The sequence below is a fragment of the Seriola aureovittata genome, chromosome 2 (assembly GCF_021018895.1).
Source record: "Seriola aureovittata isolate HTS-2021-v1 ecotype China chromosome 2, ASM2101889v1, whole genome shotgun sequence".
Taxonomy (NCBI): Eukaryota; Metazoa; Chordata; class Actinopteri; order Carangiformes; family Carangidae; genus Seriola; species Seriola aureovittata.
Genome location: NC_079365.1, coordinates 9,758,113 through 9,784,683, shown reverse-complemented (window position 1 = coordinate 9,784,683; position 26,571 = coordinate 9,758,113). Strand labels below are relative to the sequence as shown.

Sequence of the window (26,571 nt, the reverse complement as noted above, 5' to 3'; positions counted from 1 at the left end):
TCTGTCTGTCTGTCTGTCTGTCTGTCATGTGTGTTACCACAACAATATGAGTGTCCTCCAACAGAGTGGGGTTTTGGTTTGAAGGATTCTTTTTTCACACTATCACACAGATTTCACACTTGAGAGGCACCTATTTGACAACAGAATTCCCCTTTTTCAGTTGGTTTTGACATAAACTGTTTGCTTTGTCGGGCTTGTTGAAACCTGTGGTGATTTAAAACTTGTACTGGTTTTACTTAGAGAACACTGTTGGGCTTTATGTGCATATATGTAAATTTATCATGTGTTTATATACACTGTTGTTTGTCAGTTTACAACTGCACAGGTTCACTGTCTCTCTCTGTGTCTGTGAGCTCTGAACTTCTGTTTAATGGCCTCCATATCTTCCTTGTGAAACAGATACATGGCAACTATCGGCCCCTTCCCTTACCTCAACAAAATTTCAATCAGGTACAGCCGTATGAAACTTCTACCGTCTGCACACTGATTTTGTCTGTGTACAGGGCTTGACAGAATAACAGGAACACCAAGCATAATACCGTATAACACAATCATTCACAATCTAAAAAAAATGACTGCACAGTTGAATTAATCGTCACAGTCTCAATAAAAATATAATCACCTCATAAAGAAAGTATTTGCGTACAGGATACATGTGATTTTATGGTGTTCCTGTTACTTTGTCTACCTCATTTATGGCCGTGTGAGAAAAGTCCTGCATAAATCTTGTATAGCCTGCAGAGCCAAAGTCATGAACCACTTGGGGCTAGCTTGAGTTCCCCAAAGGGGTTTTCTTTGTTTTTTAAGGAAAACCTAACATGACTCTGGGACTTCCTGTCCAAAGGTTAGTCACTGTACTTTACCCTCACCTCATTTTAACAAAAACATAATGTTAATTTTATTTGAATTTACCAGCTAATGCTACAGCTAGCATGACATTTTGATAGCTATTGGTACAGAAACTCAGGTGAAGATTTCAACTGATACTGAGCCTTAGCTCATGGGAGCTGTAGTTGTTAAATGGTGATGAAATAATTGTTTTGTTGTTGTTAATAGATGTAGTTTGTATTTTTACTGGATAGCACAGTAATAGATACCCTTTACCTTAGAATATGGGTAGAAAACTCAGTGTCATGTTTCTGCTTTTCCAGAAAAACAAACTCTACAAAAATATGTTACAGAGCAGAGGCTGACCAGGAGGGGCCAGACACCACCAACCATTTTTAAATGCTGCCTGGCGACACCTGTGCCAAACACATCGTACTTTAAGGTGCTCTTGCTGAAAACGGCGCTCAGACTGACATAATCCGTGAGGCATGTGCTTTTTTTAAAAGCATCTTGTACCGTGTGTGAACTGTTCGCAGTGAGTGTCTGTGGATGGACAGTCTTTCACCTGTAAGCAGAGAGCAGTCTGCTGTACAGGAGGTATGAGGAATGCAGGAATGCTGCAGTTTGGGGTCACTGCAGGCATAAAACTCACAAGGCATCTGGGTGGGTCTCAGGTGAGCACAGAGTTCAGCCTGGTGACATGACAAACCTCTCCTTCAGCTCTAGCTGTTCATCTGAAACTCAGGGATAAATTAAGGAGTGATAAACTTTTTTTAAATTAAAAAATGCCAAGAAGGTGATAACCCCTTTTATTCCAGAGTACACTCCAGGGAAGAGACCTTTTTGCTTCACTCTTTGGCATGTTTATGTATTGATTATTTTTATGATACTGACAGCATGAGTCATCTTGTAAATAAGGTGATGTAATAGATATATATAGTCTCCCTCCTGTCTGTTATACTGTGCATTGTTATAAGCAGCCTGTTTGTTTGCATCTGGGTGATTCACTGTAAGTGCTGCCTAACCTGTCTTTGTTAAATGGCATCTGTCACACAGTGAAGGCAGGACTGGTGATATAGACTTGTTCAATGGTTTTGATGTCAGACTGAGCCTTGAGGGGAGACAACTATGTTTGTGTATGGTTTTAAAACATGGTTTCAGCATAGATCCCCTCACTGACAGCAGTCCAAATGCATGTGGATGCTAATTTATGCAGTAAAATATAGATTTGTTTTGACTCCTAGTAGGATTGTGTAACAGGTCTTATGCTTCCAGCTCTATGTTTGTAGACTGCTCTCCACAAAAAAACTAAAAAGGCAAATGAGTCACCAAATCCTCAACTTCCTTTGATTTCAACTGATACTTCAAAAGTTACACACACAATGGTTCCAAATCTAGTGAGGATGTGGTCGTTGAGTGCATTGGGTTTGTTGTAATGTGCTTTTCTGTAAGTGAAAGTGTAGAGTACTGTAAGGATGTCATATGTTTGGCCAGTGACACATGATTTATTTATTTCTGATGACATGCCAGAAATCATTAGACAATAAGGGAAGCAAACACTTAAGTTACCACAATACTTTTAATTAGATGAAACTAAAACTGCTTTTTCAGTTTCTCTTTAAATTATGTCAATGTTGTACCTGAGGCTGGATATCACACCTCAGTATCTCAGTAATGTGTTGACACAGTGCATGAACTTTTTGTTGAAGGAATAGTTCAACACATGGAAAATTTGTTTATTATTTTCATGCCAAGAGTGTGATTGATACCATGTCTGTACGGTAAATATGAAGCTAGAGCCAGCAGCTCAGCTTAGGACTAACAGTGAAACAGCGAGCATGGATTTGTTTATTACAAACTAATCTAAGTGTCTGCTGCCTGCAGCTTCTTTCAAGCAATACCCATGCCTAGTTTGATCACGCAGATAAAAATTTCCCACATTCACTTCATAATTGTGTAATAAAAAATATCTTAGCTGGTGGATTTTTGTTTCACATGAATGCACGTGCATGTGAAACCTGGAAAACGCATCTGGAAGACACATCATGAGTTACCGTCCGACATGCTGTACCGCTCTGTTTCCTTTATTCAGTTGTTACAGTTTTATTGTGGTTACTAACAACAATCAATATTTTTTGCAGTAACAGGAGTAACATGACTTCCCTTGTGGCTGGGGTGGGGTGAGAGGGTGCCCTGGCTGCTTGTGACCTCACTTCCTCCTCTGTGCCATTTCCTCCCTTCTCTCTCTCTGTAAATAGCATTATGTTGACTCTACCAACTGTCAGCCAGTTAATAATACAATTATGTATGTATAAGATATAAAGGTGAACAAAAATCATGTATTTCTACTTAGAGTAAGATTTTTCAAATGAATATTGAGTGTTTGAGGAAGAGCTCAAGCCCCAGTAGTTGAAGCAAAGCTAGAGTTAGCATTGTGTATGATTTACATGTGCTAACCCTGAGCTGGTTTGTGTTATTTCTGTTAACACCAGTGTGTTAGGCAATCATTGACAGTGATGAGCTGCAGTCATTTCTAAATCAGAGGTCCCGGGTTGCAGATGGTTCAGAGTGGTGCAATTCATTATGTGCTCTGTCTTTCTGTTGTTCATCTCTCTGTTTTCCTTCACTCACTAAAGTCATTCACAGACACACAGCCTGTCTTTACCCTCCATCCTGCCCATAACTAGAACGTGAGGCACAGCTGGCCTGACAGTTTAACTCACCTAGAGGCTTATAGGTGCGACATGCGATAATGATAATAGGCATAGACATAGTTTTCTGTCACAGGACTCTACAGTATCTGTCAAAAATACTTTGAAATGAATAATTACCAACCACACAGTGTAAGACCTGTTATCTGTGACCATACATTAGCATGCTTTTCAGTGCAGTGATTGAAAGCGTGTGTGTTCACATTCAAATGATCTCACAACCTTCTGTGATAAGTATGAACAAATGGAGAAACAGAGTAATGTTCACAAACAGGCTGGCTTAGATCCTTCTGTACAACGATACAGCACCATACAATGCATTGGGCTGGATGTGAAACTAACAGCAATAACTCTGTTCTGGTGTCAATGGGGTGGAGGCTCTGTGCTCTTAATTCACACCACCTGAAAGGACAGGGCTGGGCTCTGCAGCACACAGGACTCCACCTGGACACCGCCGCACGCACAGCTGCCTTTTAAAAGGGAGTTCATTTAGCAGGTTACATCTGTAAGACTAAAAATATATACCATTTATCCTTCCATACGAAAAAGGAGAGTCAGCTGCAGAAACTCGAATCATATCAGGAGGAAATCCAAGATCACAGCACCAGTGCTTCTGTGTGATTGATGTGATTGATAGATTGTCGGTGAGGAAGTGCAAAGTGTGTGAGTGTTAAAAATGGCCGCACCACAGTCCTCAGCTGTCAGAGTCCAAACTGCCGACCTCGTTGAGGAAGGTTGTGAATGATCGCGGTGTTAACTTTACCGTTTGTGATGTCAGTTACCGTCAGTGTTTGTCATCACTGTTGGCAGTTGCTGTGGCAACCACAAACATCAATAATACTGGGGTCTCTTTGCTCTCTGCTGACAACCAACAGTCACACCCTTCAGTCTGGAATGTAGTGCTTGAATCCACCACCTCTGACTGCAGTGTGATGGATGGGTGGGTGATGGGTGATGGATGGGATTGTGAGTGTTTTTCAGCAGTACATGACGACAATGTAGTAGATGTGTATGTAAAGTTTCTTTCTTTACCTCTCTCTGTCTCTGTTTGAAGCTGTGGGGACATCCATTCATATATCCAGAAATTAGCTGCATGGAAGGTTTTGTTTTCCACAATTCTTGCCTCTTGTAAAACCGAGATGTTGCTCTGTGTGAATCTTGAAGTGATTATGATGGTTTCTTGTTAGATTTTTCACTGCGCATGTGTAACTTTTCTCTCTTTGTTTGTCTGGTTCCCTCTGCAGTCGCAGCCTAGCCAGGCCACACCTAAACCGGCAGCCCAGGTCTCAGGTGTAAAGCCAGCACAGTTTGAGGTATGAAACATTCCTCTGCAACACCATTTAACCTCTTCTCTCCCTCTCTCTCTCTCTCTCTCTCTCTCTCTCTCTCTCTCCTTCACTAAAGAAACTCTTTTGTGAACTTCCTGTGTGTGTCTGACCCCCCGACCCTCCCCATTATCTGGACTATGTGTTGTATTGTTACTTCCTTTCCTGTTCCAGCACTGTGCATGTTTTTAATAGCTACAACATGTTTAAGTAGAACAAGGGTATAGGTGTAGCTGTGTCTTCTGAGCTGTAGCGCACAGAAAAGAAAACTTTTCTCTTCCTTCCATTCAAGCACAAGGAGGTAACACCCAGTTACTTAATGAGTGGGAAGCAGTTTGAACCCCCTAACGCTGTTCTCACACAAAGGATCAAAGTGATTGTTGAATTTGATCAGTTGCTGATTGAACTAATCCCCAGATGATAAGATAAATGAACTTCAGGAAGTGGACATTTAAGAGTTATTTAACAGTATGTTTATCAGGAACTCAGCGGTTATACTGTTTATGACTACATGTCAGGTTTGCAGGTTTATTTGACGGATCATATTAACATACAAGCATGACATTTGTTGCTTGGAAGCAGTTGGCAGACTTCAACAAATACTTTTTTAGTTATTTGGCATAAACTGTATTTGTTAAATATCTGTCCAGTGGATTTATAGGACACAACATCAGGACACACTTGTCTTTCCTGGCCTAAATTAAAAATCTATTTATCTCTACTCTCTACTCCTTTATTAGTACTGAGTCTCTTAATGACTAGTTTTTGCATTGAAACAGTTCACAGGGAGTTCACTGCCAAATTGTCTTTCAGTATTCTAGTATTTACTTATTTAAGGCCAGACAGTGTTTTGACAGAACAGACCAACAATACCAGCCTGTGATGTTTTCACTTGGCCTTCAACACCTATGCTTAGACATTGTCTATTGTGGTGTCTGGCCTGTAGAGAGCAGCTTTGGTAGGATATCTGGGGAGGTGACTGTGTGCAGGACATAGGTCTAACATTTAAAATAGTAATTAATCATGATGTGAAAGAAATGCATATTTTGAATTTACAGAGTTATTTATAGACTAAGCATGTCACTCAGCCATTAACCCCCAGCTATAAGTGACTCTTGTTAGCTGCTGACCTGGTGCCCCTTATCATACCTCTTGTTGGGTTCAGCTACTCAAGTTTCATTGGCAGTGTATAAGAGCAGTGCAGTGCAGCAGTAGATGTGCATGAAGTGTACAGTACATCATATTGAGCCACAGGAACACATAGGCATTTTTTCCAAATTGTAATATTTACATATTCAAAACAAGAAAATAGATGTTTACTGTCTTTTTCACCTTTTCTTTACATTTAAATGGGTATTCCAGCAGTGTGGACTTGCTTTTCAATAATGTTGATGCTTTTACAAGAGAAGGATTTATTAAAGAAATATCCTGACTTTCAGTCTCTAGTATCACCCATGCTCTAAAAACACTGTTTCCTACATTTCCCATCATGCAACCAGTAGCGCTAGTACCAGTTTTCATTTGACCCTCCCTGCCTGTTACCCACTACCACGTATTTCAAAAGCAATTCCCCCAGTTTGTAATGGTCGGCCAGTTCTTCTCAAACTTTTTCACATCAAGGACCCCTAAAGTGACACACAAGAGACCCCCATTTGATAAGATCTTGTCCTAGAGTTCGCCATCTGTTAAGATTTTTGCTTTTAGATGTTTGTTTACAGAAAGTGTCATACATTCTGTCATTGTGTTACTTATGGATGACATTATAGTGTGAATAAATTATTCTCTTTTTTGCTGGGGACCCCCTTAAGGACCCCACTTTGATAACCACTGACGTAGGCTTTGAGTTATAAATTTGTAGAGTACAAGCCCAAGTCTAGATAACGCTAATGATGTCACCATGATGTCACCAGGGCCATTTTCTCAGCTCCCTCCAGAGCCACAGAAAACATTATACAACTGTTTACACAGGCTGAGTAGTACTCCTAATGGTGAGTAAACTGCGTTGCAGAAGGCCTCATCAGGATCCGCCATGGCTACAAAGCCTGGGGTGGTTACCACAGCAACAGGCGGAGCCACAGGAAGTGGTGTCACGGCAGGAGGAAGTGCTTCATTTGGGACAGCAGGAAAAGAGGCACCTAAATCCAAACCAGAGGTAGACGGACTCTGGATGCCTAAATAAAAATGGAGGGGGCTTTTGGTTGTTCGGTGTGATGTAACATGAATCACCACTTCCTTGTATTGGTCTCAACACCTTGAGTGTGTGCTCAACACGAGGCAGCTCACATTTCTTCTTCACCGGCTTCATCAGCTTTTCATCTTGCAAAGTATTTTTTCTACACGTTGTCTCTCTGGCTCGGCCGTCCACACCATCTGGATCTGAACACTTGTTGCTTCACATCAATATTCTCTCATATCATCACGCTTGGGATGTTTGTTCTTCACAAAGCTGACGTCAGCGATAACATCCTCATGGCTTTCTCTTAACACATGCTCCTTGGTTTGTAGACTAACACTACGCTGGCAGGTGCTACTGTTATTGACATGTCGTCTGCTGGGGCTACTGCTGTTGACATGACATCGTCAGGTGCAAGGGGCGGTCCTAAAGAGATGCCGAAGGTAATGATGTCATCATGGCCAAAGCGCTGGTCGGTGCTTTTTCTTGCTTTAACCTGAGTATCATTTTAACTTTGACCATTTTACTTTTTAGCTTTTAGATTAATTTCATAGCAACTGGGCAGCTTGCAGATACTTGAAACTGTCTATTGATAGACAATCCTTCATAATGAATTTGGTATTAGCTGTAATTTTTTTGTTGAGGTTGTGTTGTTGCCTGTGGACAGAAGCTGCTGTTAAAATGCTTCCCATGTGTTGTGGGAAACTCCAACATACACGATTTTTTTGTCAGCTGCCCAACAGCACCATTTGAAATCTGACTACTTAATTCACATGATCAGCACCCAGGTTTGGTTATTGTATTGCTCATTGTCATGTGGGTTACATTTTTTTTTTTATGCAGCATATCTGGTCAATAGAGTTCTTCCCAGCAGCTGACACTCATGTCATTGCTTCCTCAATAAGACTTTTTAAATATTCTCTGAATGTAAATCAGTGTAATAAATGAAAAAAACAGAAGATTAAAGTAGAATGTTTAGAAAGAGTTTGGCCGTAGTATTAAATGATGTAATGTTTGTTTTAAATGAGCTTAAGCGTGAAAAAGCACCAGTATTTAAACCTCAACTGATCAGTGGTCAGATTAGTCTCAGTTCTGAATCCCAGCAAATCTGATTGGAAAATAACCCCTATTTGAAATGGCTTTAGTATGTTTTGCACTACAGTGACAGAACTGACCAGTGATCAGTGTACGTTCTCTACTGCTCTGTTTTCACTAACACCGTTAAAATGCGTCACACATATCTCTTCAACATATCTACTTCAACAGTGCAGTGCATCTATCATTCTTGTGTTTGTGAGTAATCATTTGGCAACATGTTTGTAGACTGCACCTGTCTCCCAAGTCAAAACCACAGTTCCTTCTGCTGCAGCTGGAACAGCTGCAGCCGCTGGTCCGGCAGCGACCACTGCTGTGACCAAACCCAAAGACACAGCCAAGGTAGACTCTACTGCTGCACGCTTCTCAGACCCTTTAATGCCTCCACAACTCGAGGTGTAGCCTACCTTTTGAGGCTTGCTTCGGTCATCGCTTTGTTTCTTTTTTTTCTGCAACATCTTTGAGTCGCAGAGTCATCAGCTTTTGTCACAGCCGTTTCCTGAAATCTCAGATACTTACTTTGGACATTTCTTGCTTTGGGAGTTTTTTTTTTAAAACAAGTAGCTGCTTTGGCCTTCCCTTTCTTCCACTTTGGAGATGACCAGTTGGGAAATACGAGAAGGCTTTTGTTCTTTATTCTGCAGCTTTTTGCTCAGCATGCTTGTGCTTGTTATTGTATTTGCTCATAGTGCACTTACAACACCACACATACATCACAAATCTGAGTCAGCTAGAGGAAACAAATGAAGGCGAGAGGCCAACCATTTGTCACTACTTCTAATCTAATGACTCCTCAGGAATCAAGATGGTGGAGGCTTTCTTCTGCTGAGATCGCTGCCCTGTCTTTACTATTTTGATATATCTGAATTTGTACGTGCACAGTGGACCTGTAATTTTACTTGACAATAATAGATTTAAATTCATTGCATTTTAGAGTACCACCGCCATCAAAACAGTCAAAGCTGATGTGTCTAAAGTTGATCCTGCTAAAACATCAACGGCTGCGGGTGGAAATGTGTCTGTGCATGGGAGAAAAGAAGAAAGTAAACCGACACAAACGAAGGTAGACGAACCTGAAACCAACCAGGGTGGAGGCTGTCCAATACTTTTGTCCTCTGTATTTTCTGTAGAATACTAATGGATATGACGGAAGATTCTCATGGTGCTTGTTGTCCCTTCTCTGTACTGGACTAATGTGTTTGAGAGATGCTTTCAGGGCCTGTAGGGATTTCTCTTTTCTGTCAACTTTGGGAAAATGTCTTGGGTTTTAAGAAATTTATGTTTTATTTTTTTCTGGGGTGACATTACAATGATAATTATTATGATAATTATTATATCATATTAATGATCATTATTATTATTAGGGATGGTCTGGTATACATTGATCTATTTTTCTATATTTAAATTGCACTATTTTCATGATACCTCTTTTTACTCAGGGCTTTTCAATCAATCCGACATGCAGTCAGATTTGTTGTGTTGCTTATTTAATGATAACTGATTGTGATTTACAGGTGCAGGTGGAGGTTCCTTCCCCAGCAGTTAAAGGAGCCAAAGAGGTAAAGACTCCCTAAAGCAGTATGGGTTTGCTCTGAAAAGCATGTTGCTTGCTCCAGTGTGCTGACTTGTACTGCATGCGCAGGCACCTGCGGTGGATCCATTCGATGCCCTGGCCAGCATACTACCATCAGCTGATCCTGTCGTGCCCCGGCAGCCTGTATACACTGGGCCAGAAGTCACAGAGGTGCAGCATAGCTACAGTGTGCATGCATGTGTGTGTGTGTGTGTGTGTGTGTGTGTGTGTGTGTGTGTGTGTGTGTGTGTGTAAACTGCAGGTATGTGATTGCACTGAGCTGAAGCATGGATCTGGTGAGAGTAACCGTGTGTGTTGCATGTGTCACAGCATGGCATTGCCTCTGAGAGGGCTCAGAAGTGTGGAGAAAGAGACGACACGCTGCCTCCAGGCTACAGATTTGAAGATATGGTCAGTTCTCCCCAGTGTACCCCTCTTCATCTCCTTCATCTCCTCTGATTCAGTGCCAGTGAAATGTGTTTTTTTTTTGTCCCATTGTCCCCAGACCTCATTGTCAACTGCTTATCCTGCCTATGAAAACTGTTCACAGTGAGGTCTGTTGATTATACAGAGCAATGGGCAAGTTTCGAAAAATGATTTTCAATACAGTGAGCACCGCAAACAAAACTCCATTCACCTCCCTTGTATTGAGACGGACATGAGCAGGGCTGAATATTGAACCTCAATGATTTCTTTGGTACCGACTTGGATTCAGTGGTTGGTCAGATTCATCCGGCTTCACTCTGGTTAAAATTGTTCCTATTTTTAATTAAATTTTGCAACTTTAAGGCAAAGTTTTTGTGCCTCAGACAACATTTGACATCTGAGGAGTCTGGCTTCTTTGTTCAATAAAAACAGGATTGCATTTACTTCTGAATAAGGTATTTGCAACCCTTACCTAAACTCAAGTATCATATAAGCAAAAATACTGGAAACTTTGTAATGATTCTCAGCCCCAGAGTCAGAGATCTCAAAATCTGGACGCATGAAACCAGAGTTATCTGCATGGCCAGATAACAGCAGCCGATATTTGTTTACTCACAATTATTTCAGCATTTGAATTTCTTGCCTCCAGTCTAAAATTAACCTGTGTTTTTTTAGGCTCCAGTTCCTGCAGATGTTAAACCCAAGGACGTTCCTGTAAGTGAAGCTTTCACAACTCACACTTAGTGAAGTCACAGCCTCCTGTATTCAGCTCATTTTGCTCCAGATAAAGTTCAGACAAGAGACTCACTCTTTGTCAACTTTTCCTGACATCAAAGGCAAATGAACACTCACACACATTACACACACATACGCACACATACAGGAAGCACTGTTTCCACTGTGTGATCTGCTGGTTCCTCTAGAGTGGGGAATGTTGCATTGCACTGGTGGGTGCAAACAAAGGAAAAGAGCAACCTTCTCTGTTCGAACTCATTCGCTCTTGTCCGACCAAACCCAAACAGATATATGTGTACGACCCCACACTCACACACACACACACACACACACACACACACACGAATGCTCTGACACATCTATTACACACTTTGATATCCACCCATATGTAGGTTACTATTTACTCAACCTCAACACACCCACATTTGCATCACAACCAACTCCCACTTTGTCATCTTGCCCAGCAAGAGTCTTATTCAGTTCTGTGTCTCATGATCTGTTTCCACCCTGATACTTTCACCAGTGTGAGTTTTGTGATTTTAGTTTTTGTGTTTATCATGTTTTTGCTAAATCTACTCAGCTCTATACGTCGAATGTGTCTTCTTAGGCAGTGTATTTGTATTTTTTCTGTTTCCATGGAATTTTAAGGGTGTGCCTGTACTTTTCCTTCCCTATTGGTACATTCAGTCTGGTTTGCATTATTTTGCCCTTTTGTTTGCCTTCTGACTTAGTCGTACATGCCCTCTAGTGGAGGATCATGTGGCTGATATGGAGCATAATGTGGAGTCATTCCTTTTAAAGTCTGTCAGCAAAGATTATTTTAAGAATAAGTTTTGAGTCGTTATCTTGTGGGTTTTTTTTTTTTCTCTCAGAAACCACTGAGCACAGACGAGGCCCTGGATTCCCTTTCAGCTGGATTCATGACTTCCACTGATCTAGCTGCACCCAAAAAGCAAGAGGTCAGAGTCCTCAAGGCAAAAATGTGTTGCATGTAGCACTCAGTTGTTTGTCCAGACTCTACCTTCACCATCCCATGTACCCTCATGGCAAAAATCCATATTTAAAATTCACAGTTTGGCATGTCTGTTGAAGATGGTATTGTGTACCCTTAAAGTCTTGTGTGAAATTGACATCAAATGTTTTTGTTATTTTAAAAGTCTAACAAATCCTGACCTTTTTTTTCCTACATTTAATATATAGAAGAAAGGCAATGTTGACAGTGTCAGCGCCTCATCTGCTGGCCCTGTTAACTTTGCACCACCCCCTGTAAAAACTGTGTGTCCTGCTCCTCCTGCTGATAAGAAAGCCAAGATGGAGAAAGCCTCCCATGATTTCTCTCTGGAGGCTGGACTTCCCTCTATTCCTGCTACGGTACTTTAGTGTCAGATATCTGTCTTGAAATTTACAGAAATACTTTGCTTAAAACTTTATGAGGCGCTAAAGGTGCTTGAACGTCCTGTTTTTCTGAGTTATTACTACATGATACAATTCCTCTAAGTGAAATATTTAACTACTTACAAATGATAGTTGCAGTTATACTCTACTACTTAATTACACCATTCATTTCATCATGTCATCATGATGCATGGATCTGTAATAAGTGGTGTGTCTGTTTGCTGTTGTAGAAAGCAGTTCCTCCTGTGGCCGTATGTCCTGCTGCTCCTGCTGATAACAAGGTGGAGAAAACTGCTTCGGATTTCTCTCTGAAACCTTCCACCGCTCTCATTTTCTTCTTTCTGGGGTTAGTTATTAATTTCTCCTCCTGTTCTCTCCTCAGGGTCACTCTATATCTGGGGATGCTCTCAGTGCTCTTGGCGACATGTTGGCACCAGACGAACCAAAACCTGAATCCCCCAAACTCAGGCCTGAGGACATCGTCTCGGTATGGGACACAAACACTCACTGACACAGAAAGCCTCCTGTTGCTGACATTTCTGTTGCATTTGTGTTTCAGTTCCTCACAGAATCCTTTTCTCACCAGAGGATGCCTTATTTCCTCCTCTTTTCCTTTTTCATAGGAGGGAAAATTTAAGAAGGAGAAGGGTGTGCGTGTGGGAGAACGTGAGGACACTCTTCCTCCAGACTACAGGTTTAATAAGGAGGAACTCATGAAACTGGCTCCTCCTAAACCTGAGGTGAGACTGGGACAAATTCACGTTAAGGCTCTTAAAATCATACTTTATAGTGTGGAGCTTTACATATGATATCCAACTGTGAGGTAAACACATCAATAAATGCATGATAATGATTGATCCTTCAATCTCTCTCCTCCTGCAGCCCTCCATGGGCACCGGGGAGGCTCTGGACATTTTGTCTGGAGACTTCATGACCTCCTCTACAGCTCCTGCAGTCAAGGCTCCTGTTGTCACCCCCCCAGCTCCTCCTGCACAGGTACGCTGTTGATTTATAATTGGAAAACAGTAGACAAAATAATACAAGCAAAGATAGTATCTAATATTTCATCTAATGACGTCTCTGTTGATTATTGTAGAAAGCCTCTGCAGTTCCCCCCGTGGCTGTGTGTCCTGCTCCTCCTGCTGACAAGAAAGCCAAGATGGAGAAAGTCTCAGACGATTTCTCCCTGGAGGCTGGACTTTCAGCTTCCACTGCCACGGTACAGTGCAGCAAGCTCTCACTTGGCCTGTTGAATCTGTTGATACGTTTTGTTCTGCTGTAGGTGTACGCATACATCAAATCAGTCAGTTGAAGACATCATACACACACTGATACAGTCAGAGTAACTCACTCTTACATTACAGTGGTAGCATGATCTGTAATGTCCATCAAGGATAAACGTCCATAAATCTTAGATTTCAGATCTTGTCTGTCAAAATCATCAGTCAGACTTTGTCCTCAGTATCCGGGTGACTGCTGTCTCTACAGTTTGAACAGGAAGTGCTACCTGCCAGGACAGTGACTTCCTACGATGCAGATTTGGCAAACTTTAAACAAATAGTGACAAATACCGGCAAGGTGGTGCGGTGGTTAGCACTGTCACCTCACAGCAAGAAGGTTCTGTGTTCGAACCTGCCGGCCGGCTGGGGCCTTTCAGTGTGGAGTTTGCATGTTCTCCTTGTGCCTGCGTTGGTTTTCCCCCCAGGTAATCCAGCTTCGTCCCTCAATCCAAAAACATGCAGGTTTAGGTTAATTGGTGACTCTAAATTGCCCATAGGTGTGAATGTGAGTGTCAGCCCTTTGATAAGACTGGCGACCTGTCCAGGGTGTACCCCACCCTTGCCCAATGTCAGCAGGGAGGCTCCAGCCCCCCGCAGACCTAAAAGGATAAGCGCTTTGGCTAGTTAATGAATAAACAAATAGGCCACAGGCTAAAAATACAGAGGTATTGGTCGTTTCGATTTCAATATTCTGACATTGATCCGTCCGTTCATTTCACCAGATTTCTTGTTCATTACAGTATAAGGCTTTGCTGATGTTGCCTAGCTGTTATTTTTACCTCATGATCCTGTATTGAAGTCTGCATGGCACCTTACTGACTTGACAGTAGAGCTGAAATTGATGAGCTGAAGTTAGGGACTGTCCCAAACGGAAATGACAGTTTTCTAATGTTATGTCACATATCACTGAAGTGCAACTCTTACATCAGTCAGGTTATTAGTATAAATTTAATGTAATCTGTCTTGTCTGGTGTAGAGAGTTGAATCGTCTGCAGTTCCCCCTGCTAATAAGAAAGCCACTACTAGAAAGGACACCACTGACGGCAAGATCAAAACTGATCAGGTGAGATAGAGATTTAAAGATTTCTTTTTCTCCTATTTTTCATTACCATAGTGAAACTATCAATGTATGACACATCAGTAAAGCACAATCTCCTGTTCTCTCCTCAGGGTCACTCTATATCTGGGGATGCTCTCAGTGCTCTTGGCGACATGTTGGCACCAGACGAACCAAAACCTGAATCCCCCAAACTCAGGCCTGAGGACATCGTCTCGGTATGGGACACAAACACTCACTGATACAGAAAGCCTCCTGTTGCTGACATTTCTGTTGCATTTGTGTTTCAGTTCCTCACAGAATCCTTTTCTCACCAGAGGATGCCTTATTTCCTCCTCTTTTCCTTTTTCATAGGAGGGAAAATTTAAGAAGGAGAAGGGTGTGCGTGTGGGAGAACGTGAGGACACTCTTCCTCCAGACTACAGGTTTAATAAGGAGGAACTCATGAAACTGGCTCCTCCTAAACCTGAGGTGAGACTGGGACAAATTCACGTTAAGGCTCTTAAAATCATACTTTATAGTGTGGAGCTTTACATATGATATCCAACTGTGAGGTAAACACATCAATAAATGCATGATAATGATTGATCCTTCACTCTCTCTCCTCCTGCAGCCCTCCATGGGCACCGGGGAGGCTCTGGACATTTTGTCTGGAGACTTCATGACCTCCTCTACAGCTCCTGCAGTCAAGGCTCCTGTTGTCACCCCCCCAGCTCCTCCTGCACAGGTACGCTGTTTTTATTAGTGCTTGCAGCCAAAATCAGCCGAAAGCAGGGTGATGTACAGATAAATCAATTCAACAGATGATTTTATTTTTGAACAAACAGGAGTGATGGTAGGATCTGGTGCTGTTTCTTTAATATATACACATTATAAGACAAAGACAAATTATGGTTTTACAGGGGGCTCTGTGCCTCTGGACAGAGCCAGGCTAGTTGTTTCCTCCTGTTTCCAGTCTTTGCGCTTAGCTAAGCTAGCTGTTTTGTAAAACAATGTTTTAATTTTATTTCTTTATGTCACTGGGAGCTCTGTGTTACCACTAACAGCTGTTGTCTCACTTTTCCAGAGCAAAGTAGACGATTTATCAGCTCTGGATTTACTCGCTGGAGACTTTGTGGCTCCAACTAAAGCTTCTGGAGTTCAGGCCCCCGTCCCTCCTTCTACCAAGATACCAGAGGTAAAGCTATAGCTGTGAATGTGTGAGTGTGTGTGTGTGTTTGCATATCTGTGAACCGTTTTGTCCTCCTATAGTATAAGTCTCTTTACCAAGTTAATAGAATAAATAGAAATTGTTTTGTTTCTACTCTGACCTGTGTGTGTCGCTCCTTGCATCCTCTAGTGTCCCATGTCTTTTCCGTCCACATGTCTCATTGTACTGTTTGTCCCTGTTTCTCTGCAGAGGACAGTTTGTCCACCCGGCAGAATTGATGTCAAGCCTGCTCAACCACAACATGGAAAACCCAAGATTGAGAAGGTAGCCATAACACTTTTGTTCTTTGACAATGATGTCTTACTTTACCCCCTCTTGTGTTGTATTGTCTTTTTACTTTTTTCACTTATTTTTGAAGACTAACCTAAATTTTATGTATGTTTTGTATATGTATAAGATGTGCATGCTTACATATTTATTTTAATTTATTTTATTTTATCTGATCCCTCATAGTAATTGAGCGTCCCTTTAATTCCACTGTTTTATTCTGTAGCTCTGTGAATGTGACAAATAGAGAAACTTGAAACCTGAGCTTGCTATCAAAATTATCACAGCTAAATTACAATGTCCTGTTCTCTCCTCAGGGTGACTCTCTGTCTCTGGATGCTCTCAGCGCTCTTAGCGACACGTTGCCAGCTGATGTACCAAAACCCGAATCCCCCAAACTGAGACCAGAGGACATTGTCTCGGTATGGAACACGCAATCTCTCACCAACATACACACACCCAATCAAAGTATCGTTGAGAGCCATGATGGTACAATGACCTCCTCTTGTTTATTTCCATGTGTGCATGTGTAAGTTCATGTGTATTTTTGTGAGTTTGAGATTTTCTTTTCCCTTTTAATAGGAGGGCAAATTTAAGAAGGAGAAGGGTGTGCGTGTGGGAGAACGCGAGGACACACTTCCTCCAGACTACAGGTTTAATAAGGAGGAACTAATGAAACTGGCTCCTCCTAAACCTGAGGTGAGACTGGGGCACATTCACTCATAAGTAATATGAGCTGAGTTAAAGCACACAGTTCCTCATTATTTCCTCTCTTCCATGTCCCTCCTCTCTCTCCTCCTGCAGCCCTCCATGGGCACCGGGGAGGCTCTGGACATTTTGTCTGGAGACTTCATGACCTCCTCTACAGTTCCTGCAGTCAAGGCTCCTGTTGTCACCCCCTCAGCTCCTCCTGCACAGGTACACTGTTGATCTGTGGAAGCAATATTAACATAGTAATCCCTGCCTACACAGATTTTATACATCTCATTCTGTGCCTCCCTCAGTCCTCTGGAGACTTTGCTCTGGATGCCTTGGCGGGAGACTTTGATGCCTCCAGTGCTGCTCCGACGGTGAAGTCTGCTTCTTGTGTTCTCACAAAAACTCAACCAGGGGTAAACACACAAACTCAAGCCTTTTTCAACTACTTAAGTCTCTAAAACCTCTAAAAAGTTCCGTTATAACCTTTTTGTCTGTGTGTTTGTGCACTCAGATGGAAGCAGGAGCAGACAACGCCCTGGATGCTTTGTCAGACACCTTGAAGGATATCACACCCACCCCTCAGCCCATCCCAGTTGTTCCTGCCAAAGACATTGTCAAGGTAGCCAACATCGGAGAGAATATTTTCAATTTCAGAATGTTCCTCAGTGGTCTGTCAGTAACTTCAGCTGTCCTGATTTGTTTGGTTGTTGCAGGAGAAAAAGATTGTTGAGGAGAGGCTGATTAAGATGGGAGAGAGAGACGACACACTGCCTCCAGAGTATCAGCCCTCTGAGGAAGATCTTAAGGTAAACTGACCTCTACATTTGTGCACTACTACTACTACTGTGTGTTATTATTACAATATGTGACAGATAACTGACCCTGTATGACTTTTATTGTTCTTTTAATTCTAGATAAGAGAATAAGGTAATTTGGTTTGAGGATTTTTACTTAAATGTTTCCTGGGACATGTTTGTTTAAAGTACGGTGTTCATTGTTGCTTTACTGTGTGCCTAATGTACATCAATTTCATTTTAAAGAAAATGGCAGAAGCAAAGGCAAAAGCAGCTGCAGCACCAAAGGAGGTAAGTCCATCATAAAAAAATATATATATATTTTTTTTAAATAGAATGTGAAGATGGCATTTAATTCCCTGTCTTCCTGTCCTGTAGAAGACCATGGATGATAACACAGCCTTAGACCTGCTTTCCTGTGATTTCTCTGCTGCTCCCAAGCCTGCTGCACCAGCTGCATCATCTGCAGCCACAACAAAGCTGGAACCTCCTGTGCTCGACTCAGAGCCCCTGAAGGTAGCACAGAAACTAAACTACCTTTGCACCTCGTCCCTTTACAACCCTGTACCCCTGTATGACATTTTGACATAGCTGCATTCCATATAAGTGAGGCCGTTCCAGCGTCCTGGTATTGTGCATACTGGTTGACTGGAACGGCTTACTGGGACACTTTATGTAATTTAGCCATTGCTAATGGTATTATTTCCACCTGTGCAAAATGTCTGCTATGAAAAGGTTGCTGCAGTATGTTGTGCTGGTTCTTAGATACCATCCTTAATAATTGAATAATAATTCTACCTAGTAATTAGCAAATGAAAGTTACAAGTTGGACATTGGTCTATACAAAAATGTTTCTGATTGTAAACTAAAGTACTTTGGGCTACTGCACTAGTTTAGTACATGAACTGATTATGAGTTGATCATGTTTGATAAGTTTATTTATCACTTTTTTTTTTCTTTCCTAGCCAATGGCTGGTGCTGTTTTGGACTCCCTGTCTGGCACCCTGCTCCCAGACGCCCCAGAGTCCAAATCTAAAACAGACAAATCAAAGGTAAAAAGAAAATCTGCATGAGCTCAAGATTCTTTCATCTGTCGGCGTTATTTATTACTCTTTCACCTTTATTTAATAAAATTAAAGGAGTAACTGAAGCCCAGGGCCCAGCCCAGTGTGATGCAGTCCTCTTGGATCTACTGCGTAACTGTAGCTGTGAGCTGTGTTAAATTTAAGGGTATTTTTAAGCTGTAAGAATTTTTATGAATAGCTTTTATTCCTAAATTGGAGCAAGAGTGAAGGGTTTCTACTTTGATCTTCGCTTAAGTCTGAACTTAAGAAACACTGTGATGAATACAGGCCCAGATCTGAATCTTTGTACAGCCTGACATCTACTATTAAAAAATATGTTACTGAAGAATGGTAGTCCATAAGTACTTTATGTCACTGATGTTAGACACTTTAAGTTGTCGTTGTTACATGGCGCCCTCTATCGGCTGTTTACTAGCATCTACTGTATCAGTGGTCACCGCCTCACAGAGCAACGTGGAGCTGTTGAGCTTAACCAAGGTGTCAACTTTGTTACAGGGCAAGAGCAAGTCAAAGTCAAAGTCAAAAGTAAGAAAATCACCTGTTGAATGGCAACCTAAATAAAGCTGGATATGCGCCATTACAAAATCAATCTGTGCGCTTATAATTAAGCCAAAGCGCAAAAAGCGATCGGTGGAGCCAATCTGCTCCTGCTGGCTGCACACAGCTGCATGTGATGCACTCTCCTCTCTCTGCTCTGTCTCGTGTCAAATTCCTCAACTAATTACATCAAATCTTTATTTAATTTTAATTTAATTATTGCATGCAAAAGTGCTGCTTCTTCTGTCCATTTTATATATGTTTTAAAAACTGTAACCTTGGGTTTCAGAAACACCATGCTGAAGAGCCGTCTGCCGCTGACCAGCTGTCAGCGCAGCTAAGCTCAGACGTTGTGCCAAGATCTACAAAGCAGGGAGGCAAGAGCTAGAGCACTTGGTAAGGTTTGCTGTCATCTTTTTCACAATTTCACCTGATAAAAAAATGTAACATGTCAAACACAATGAGGATAAACGTAGATGCTTTTCCTCTAACATTTCATGTGGCACATGTTGTTGCAGGTTGTCGGGGCAATTTGTCCTCAAGGCCACAGGGACGCATCAGTGAGGGAGCTGCTCTCCGGAAAATTATTCTCTTTTTTTCTAGATCGCCAAGAATGTATACTGGATGAAAGACAAGCCTAAACATGCCTATAACATACAGACACACACACACACACACACACACACATGCACACACACGCACACACGCACACACACGCTCACACACGCACACACACGCACACACACGCACACACACGCACACACACGCACACACGCACACACTCTGTGTGCAGCACCTTTCTTGTTCGGTTTGACATGTATTCAAGAATGAGGAGCTTTTGGTTTCTATCTTTGGAGCAAATGAAAAGAAGACTTTTTAAAACAAGATCGATGTAAAGAGTGAGCCATGAACAGACAAAGAAAGGAGGGAAACTGTGGGGAAAGAGAAGAGAAAGTTTAATAGATGTAAAAATAAAAAAAAAATGTTCTGCTGGTTGTTGTGCTGAATGTGCTGAAGAAAGGAAGGGTTTGCTCATCAGAGTCCTGCATGTACATCTCAGCTGACAGTTTCTATCTTTCCAATGATACACTAATATCACAACACACCTGTTATGTAAGCCTGGTGGTATTGTGATGTTGGTTGGCGCAGTGGTGACTGTCAGCTTGCGTGGGAGCAGTACGGAGTGGGTGTATAGTATTGGGATGTTTGTGCAATCTTGATGTCAGATGCCATTATGACACTAGTGTACAGCTTAGTTTGCTTTTATTTTGGACATACATAGTTTACATTATTAAATATGTGGAGGATTTCCAGGAGGTGTTCTGCTTAATTCTGTATCCGAGAGCTTCTTGCAAATGCCTTTTACTTTCTGTAGAGAAATATCTGTCACGAGAAGGGTCTTTTTTTTATGTATTTGGCCATGTAGAGAAAAAGATTACTGGTGTCTAGAAGTGCATTTAGTGAACCAAGGTGGTTACAAGCTTTGTAAACGGCCATTTTGTATACTGTAAAAAAAAAAAAAAAAAAGATTTTTGCTCTATATAAGACAACACTGTGTAATTTACAAAGAGCTTTCAACTGTAAAGTCAAATCACTATAATTTCCCCAAGGTTATTTTTTCGTCATGTCAAAGGTTGCGTGTGTTGGTGTGAGTCAAAAGATATGAGAGATATTTTAGATGTGGGAAAACGAATTAAATAAAATAAATATAAAAATTAGAATGGTGTAGTTGTTATATGAGAGTCTGGTTTCTACAAACAAGAAACTCAAGTTAACATGAACTGCCTTAAATAAAAAAAAAGCCAAATATAGCAGGAAGAATCAATAACTGCAATGTTAAATCAATACAGACTGTTTTCTTTCAGGTGCAAGGGAACTGTGTTCGTATTAAACGGAACCGAATCTCCTCTTAAAGTATTTTTCTCTCTCAACTTAGTGGTTTTTCACTGTGCATACAGTTGTAGCAGCCCACTTCCTTTTGACGTGGGGGGTTGTCAACAAGACAAACTTCAACTTCTAACTTTATATTTTGACCCTGAATGACTGATGGGGGATTCAAGTGAGTGGGTGTGATGTGTTAAAAAAAAAAAGAAAGAAAGAAAGAAAGCAACATAAATAAAGACAACTACAATTCATCGCAGCCAAGAAAGAATGCTTGTCTACATTTTATTTTTTATTTATTTTATTTTATTTTATTGTTTTCTTCTTTTTTTTTCAATTTTGTTTGTTTGTTTCAGTTACAAAAATTCAGACAGTGGGATAATTGTGAAATACTGTACATCCATTTTCTAAAAAACAAAAATACTATTTGTCATTACTTTGAAACCAGAGGAATTTGAATTATGAGAAAAAAGAATCAAAAGATAACTATATAAAATTGTAGAAAAGGTTATTTAAAGTTTTCAAAATGTGAAGTTAGCCTCCTGCAGGACAGAATGTTAAGCAGAGCAAATCATTTTCTTAACTGTAGTTATCTGATTTTTTCAGGGCTGAAGTTAAATCACAAAACTAAATTACAGTAACTACGGTAAAAAATCTGTGTAGGGAGACTATTTTAAAAAGGAAAGAAAACATGGGCTGTTAAAAGTAGAGACTGTACATGTAACTATAAGTGAAATCTATACAAAAGCAAAATTGATTACATACATTTTCATAAATTTCTAGAGGGAAATAAACAAATCAGAATACTGAATTGTAATGTTCTTGGTTTCTATTCGGTTTCCACTCCCTGTTTTCTGTCTTTATCAAGATTCATGGGGTTTGGATAAATAAAAAATCATGTCGTCTCATGTTATTTCTTTAAAAGAGTTCAAACTGAATGTGACAGGGCGGCATCATCGGCCATGAAACCACAATGTAATTAATGTGAACAAAAGAAAAGCTTTCAAAGTATTTGATGTGTTGAATACTTGAACCACTTTAAACACTTGTTATATTTTCTATCACACACAGCGAGAACATTTTAGGTTGCCAATTATTCACCTTGAATTTGTCATAAAACTGTAAATAAGATGAAGACTTATTTCTGCAACATTAACACAAGACTGTAAAATAATTGCAGTTTAAATTGCAGAGCGACATTTTTAGAGCCATTTAGATTAAACGTGTCTGTTGGTCATCAATTGTTTTCCAGGAGGCATCGTCCGTGGCCTATACAAGATAAACAAAGTATTTAGAAATAATAATCAGAAAATAGATTATTTCAGTGACTCAGTTCTGTGTTCACAATAGAATTAAAAAGGAATCCTGAAACCTTTGTAAACGTTTATATATATAAATATATATATATATGTGTGTGTGTGTGTGTGTGTGTGTGTGTGTGTGTGTATAACTGGACAGCTAAGTCAATAAGTAAAAGGAAAAAAGCAATAATTACAATAATGTAGACACTTTCATTTTGATGTCTGTGATGAGGTCGGAGGACTTGAACTAATGACCTCTGTATTTCTACCAGTTCTAAAATCCTGGATATGGCCACAGGTGGAAAGACAATATTAAATAAAAAAAAAAGTTAAATAAGTAGCTTACTTTCTTTTGTAATGGTGTGGGCATCTCCGTGTCCTCGTATCTACAGTAAATCAAAAGTATTATTTAAAACTCATGCAAAACTCATGCAAATCATTACACTTATATTACAGCAAAGTCACCAAAGTTTAAATGAAAAAAGGAGCAAAAATAACAGACTGAAAATGTAGAATTTAACACAACAGGTTTCAGCTTTCCAAAGCGCAGACATTTATTGACTACATATTAAACATCATTGAACAAAAACGAGATGTAGCGGTAGCCTAGAAGAAGGCTGTTCTTTTAGGTTTAAGATGTAGATTTAAGATGAACCTACGGTTGCAGTACAGGGTGGTGATGATGAGGAGCAGAACAAGAAGGCCACAGCCACCAGCCAACGGGCCCAGAATGATTAGAGAGCAAAACATGTCACTTTTTCCCCCTACAAAACATGAAGTCATTAACCACCTTTTTTTCTCCTGGTAAAGTCTATCTACAAAAGACTGTAATCTGGAATTACACAGTAAAAAAGTGATGTGTTGATGTTTTGATGCACTGTTAAATATTAACATTTACCTTGCTTATGATTGTTACAAACACAGGCCGTGGTAGTTGTGGGTACAGTTGGTTTGGTAGTGATGGCCTTTGGAGGTGCTGTAACTTCAACTTTTTTTTTTTTTTTTTTTAAAGAAAGAGGAAAAATAAAATAAAAGTGTTACTGAAAAGCATCCATCATGTCGTGATTAGACCAGACTTATGAAACAAAACTAACCTCCACTCAGTTGGGTTGGTTCGCCAAATTCCAGAATGTTTTTCACCAATGTGGCACAGATGTAGAGGCCGCTGTCCTTGCTCTTGCTGAAGGATTTCAACGTAAGAATATTGCTGATCATCTTTTCGTTACTGAAGATTTTACTGAGGGAAGTACCACTTTTTAAGTTGCCATTTATGTCAAAAGATCCAATGTATTCCATGTTTGAGCTGTCCAGAACTCGAAACCACATGACCATAGAGGACATCTGAGCAGGCACGCATTTGATTTCCACTTTGTCCCCTTCCTTTGCTTTTATTTCAGCTCCTGAAGCCATTTCTAAAAGGTGTGATAAAATGTGAGCATTAATAAGCTATAACTCACCTCTCTGTTTTCAAGCACGCAAAAGTCAAAAGACCAGAGAACACTTTAAAGCTGTCACATGGTCGTGAATAAATTTATCAGTAAAATTTAGGTTGAACTTACGTTGATAAAACACCAGAATCACCAGAATCTGAATCCATTTTTGGCCCATTTTAATCTTGCAGACGACAAAAGCTTCTACACAGGTCTTTGTGGTGCTTGTTGGAGGCTGCCAAGAGATATTTTAGTGAGATATCAAACCACGCCCCACCTGTAACCTTCTTCTCTGCTAGTGTCAAATGGGATCATTGCAGTGGCACTTTGCAGAGACCTCATGCAGCACGGTCGTGGTCTGCAAGCGAGTTTGAAGTTGAGCCCACCGATCTGCACTTAACACCTCCCTGCCTCTGTTTTGAAGCATCGAACAGTTTTTATCCTACTGACACAGAAGTGCAGCACTGCACAGTATGTAGGCTGAGAAGGATGAGGTAGGAAAATGAAAAAAAAAACAGCACACAGAGCACATTTTATTATCTGTCTTTATTATCTGTGTGTAGCAGAACACCTCACACTAAACACAAACACTGTTTCTGTAAATCAAACTGTGCATTCAATGACACATTACACATTTCAAGACACTTGTCAAGACGCTCTGTGATTGACTTTGAGCTCCCTCCTGTGTGTAATATGACATATTGTGGTAAGATTAACACAATATCCTTTAAGTTTCAAAAAATTATTATCTGTAATACCATATTATTGTATTTTAGTATAGTAAATTCATAATACATGTTATATTGGCCCTTCCTTCATGTGTGACTTTTTGTCACTCACTCTGAGCCAGCTTGTGACAGTGCTCTAAGTTTTGGCCTTTACAGACTGTATATTAATAATTAGTTAATACTGTTGTTATGGTGATAATATCACTCTGATAGAGTTCATTTAAATAAAGCATCTGTGTTTCACGGCTAACCACACCAAACAACATGTTAATAATCAGTATTACATACACTGCATCAAGGTGAAGATTTCAACAGCTAGATGGCAGCAAAAGCAGGAATTGTTGCTCTTTCATTGTATGAACAATGAGTCACTGAATCATTAGTCACAAAACTGCTGCCGCTCTGCTCAGCTAGGGCTCTTTAACTTTAAAGCGTGTTGCATTACTGGCCATCAGCCCAACCAGTGATGTCACAGCAGGTGTTCTACCTTTGAGAGCTGAAAAGAAAAACAGAGCTAATGGAAAATACCTGCTGTGACATCAGCGGTTGGGGTGTGGCTAGAAGTCTGCATGTTTGGATGTCTGAGCGCACAGAGAGCAGAGCAGCAGCTCAACGTCTCAGATGTCTTCAGTGATTTGCTGCGTACAGTGAGAGGAGTCATGGTGTAAAATGACCCTCAAATGTCATCAGAGTTATTTGAAATGTAATGATTTTGACTTGGACTTTGGAGAGAGCTGCTACCTGGTTCAGAGGGCTTGTGTTGTGACGCCCCGTGTAAAGTTCTGTTGAAATCTAAAGTAAAAATGTCAACACAACTGATGAGTAACATGACCAAGCTTGTAAAGCAACATTTTCCATTAACAACAAAGGGACACAGCTTCAACGTCATAGCGACAATTAAGCATAATGACACCTGTCGCTTGATGTGAAACCTGGTCTAACAGTTGTAGGGAAGTGAAATTTCCTTCACATCAAGTGAGGAGAGCAACAGCGGCTATGGCGCAACTCAGGGCCCGTCCTATTTCCTGTTCAGTGATGGAAAGTAAATGCACCAATTTAGTAATGGGCAACAATTGCTGACATTTTGCTCTCCTGTGGGCGATTTCTCTGTTCCATCTGTGGGTGGAGATAGACAAAGAGAAACAAATAGAGAGTGAGAACATGATAATAGAGAGGGAGAGACAATATTATGTCTCATTAAGCCGTGCTGTGGAACATTTTCTTTTCCCGGTCACATTATTTCCTCAAAATGCAGATGCTTGTCATTAACTTAACTTTGATTATTGTTTTTCATGAATTACTATGACATTAACTGCAAATGAAACCGTGATGGAAACCAGGTTGCTTTGAAGTCTTGTGTCATTTTCAGTAATCTGGGGAATCTGTTGATGCTTCGTCTCAGAGGGGAGACCCAGTCAAAACGCTCTCAGTTAGCCCACTTCACCTTTCCATACTTCTCTTTCAGGGTGAGTCACTCACAAATACACCTGCATGGGCTTCCCTATCTTAGTCACACAGGGGGTATCCAACCTGAAACTTGAATGGGTGTGTGTGTGTGTGTGTGTGTGTGTAGTGGGTGACCAGGGAAAGCCAGTGAGAGAGTACCCTGCACAGTAGCGTCGCATAGCTTGACATTCAAATGCAGTCAGAAAAGACGTCTTTACACTGAAAATAGCAGCATCCTCAATACCAGTAAATGAGCATCAATGCTTCTTCACCAGTCCTTCCCCAGTTTGGCTCACTAGTCACTGCTCTGCTGCTGTACTGGCACTTTCAGGCATTGTGGGATATGAAGCTGTGAAAAGGAAACCAAGAGCAACAAGAGGTGTAAGTAGAAATGGAGGAAACATACTGCCATACTACATTTCTTATGTTACTAGGACTTCCTGTTGGGACTGTCTATGTGGGATTGGAAAATAATCTCTGCATTTGAATTTATATTTTATTTTTGGTTTTTGCTAAGAAAGCTGAAATCATTTCATCAAATTTGTAATTTTGTAATTTATGTTCAAAATGTGATGAACAAAGTGAATGTATTCAA

General features: G+C 40.6%; 2 protein-coding genes across 39 annotated transcripts in view; one reads left to right on the top strand and one right to left on the bottom strand.

Moving 5' to 3' along the window:
- cast (calpastatin) overlaps positions 1-20,911 on the top strand; it is a 35,967-nt gene extending 15,056 nt beyond the window's left edge. For 5 of the 38 annotated variants that reach the window (XM_056390537.1, XM_056390529.1, XM_056390555.1 and 2 more), the window contains 34 exons: positions 4,784-4,852; positions 6,873-7,016; positions 7,370-7,480; positions 8,361-8,474; positions 9,067-9,195; positions 9,647-9,691; positions 9,775-9,876; positions 10,036-10,116; positions 10,807-10,845; positions 11,739-11,825; positions 12,067-12,237; positions 12,492-12,542; positions 12,644-12,748; positions 12,885-13,001; positions 13,144-13,257; positions 13,358-13,480; positions 14,518-14,604; positions 14,712-14,816; positions 14,953-15,069; positions 15,212-15,325; positions 15,665-15,775; positions 15,998-16,072; positions 16,393-16,497; positions 16,658-16,774; positions 16,880-16,993; positions 17,080-17,187; positions 17,286-17,393; positions 17,488-17,580; positions 17,815-17,859; positions 17,947-18,084; positions 18,534-18,620; positions 19,149-19,178; positions 19,480-19,586; positions 19,709-20,911. In XM_056390537.1, coding sequence (XP_056246512.1) covers positions 4,784-4,852; positions 6,873-7,016; positions 7,370-7,480; positions 8,361-8,474; positions 9,067-9,195; positions 9,647-9,691; positions 9,775-9,876; positions 10,036-10,116; positions 10,807-10,845; positions 11,739-11,825; positions 12,067-12,237; positions 12,492-12,542; positions 12,644-12,748; positions 12,885-13,001; positions 13,144-13,257; positions 13,358-13,480; positions 14,518-14,604; positions 14,712-14,816; positions 14,953-15,069; positions 15,212-15,325; positions 15,665-15,775; positions 15,998-16,072; positions 16,393-16,497; positions 16,658-16,774; positions 16,880-16,993; positions 17,080-17,187; positions 17,286-17,393; positions 17,488-17,580; positions 17,815-17,859; positions 17,947-18,084; positions 18,534-18,620; positions 19,149-19,178; positions 19,480-19,578 — 3,255 coding nt within the window. In that variant the 3' untranslated portion in view covers positions 19,579-19,586; positions 19,709-20,911. Of the gene's footprint in view, positions 1-399; positions 451-1,186; positions 1,271-4,783; positions 4,853-6,872; positions 7,017-7,369; positions 7,481-8,360; positions 8,475-9,066; positions 9,196-9,646; positions 9,692-9,774; positions 9,877-10,035; positions 10,117-10,806; positions 10,846-11,738; positions 11,826-12,066; positions 12,238-12,491; positions 12,543-12,643; positions 12,749-12,884; positions 13,002-13,143; positions 13,258-13,357; positions 13,481-14,517; positions 14,605-14,711; positions 14,817-14,952; positions 15,070-15,211; positions 15,326-15,664; positions 15,776-15,997; positions 16,073-16,392; positions 16,498-16,657; positions 16,775-16,879; positions 16,994-17,079; positions 17,188-17,285; positions 17,394-17,487; positions 17,581-17,814; positions 17,860-17,946; positions 18,085-18,533; positions 18,621-19,148; positions 19,179-19,479; positions 19,587-19,708 lie in introns of all 38 variants that reach the window. The other 33 variants (XM_056390599.1, XM_056390609.1, XM_056390589.1 and 30 more) reach the window with 18 other exon arrangements.
- Positions 20,645-26,279, bottom strand: cd8a (CD8a molecule). The gene is made up of 6 exons (XM_056390796.1): positions 23,932-26,279; positions 23,467-23,784; positions 23,271-23,360; positions 23,032-23,136; positions 22,719-22,758; positions 20,645-22,340 (listed from the first exon to the last, which is right to left on the bottom strand). The coding sequence occupies exons 1-6, from the start codon at positions 23,978-23,980 to the stop codon at positions 22,289-22,291; spliced, it is 654 nt and encodes a 217-aa protein (XP_056246771.1). The 5' UTR covers positions 23,981-26,279; the 3' UTR covers positions 20,645-22,288.
- Positions 26,280-26,571: the final 292 nt, after the last annotated feature.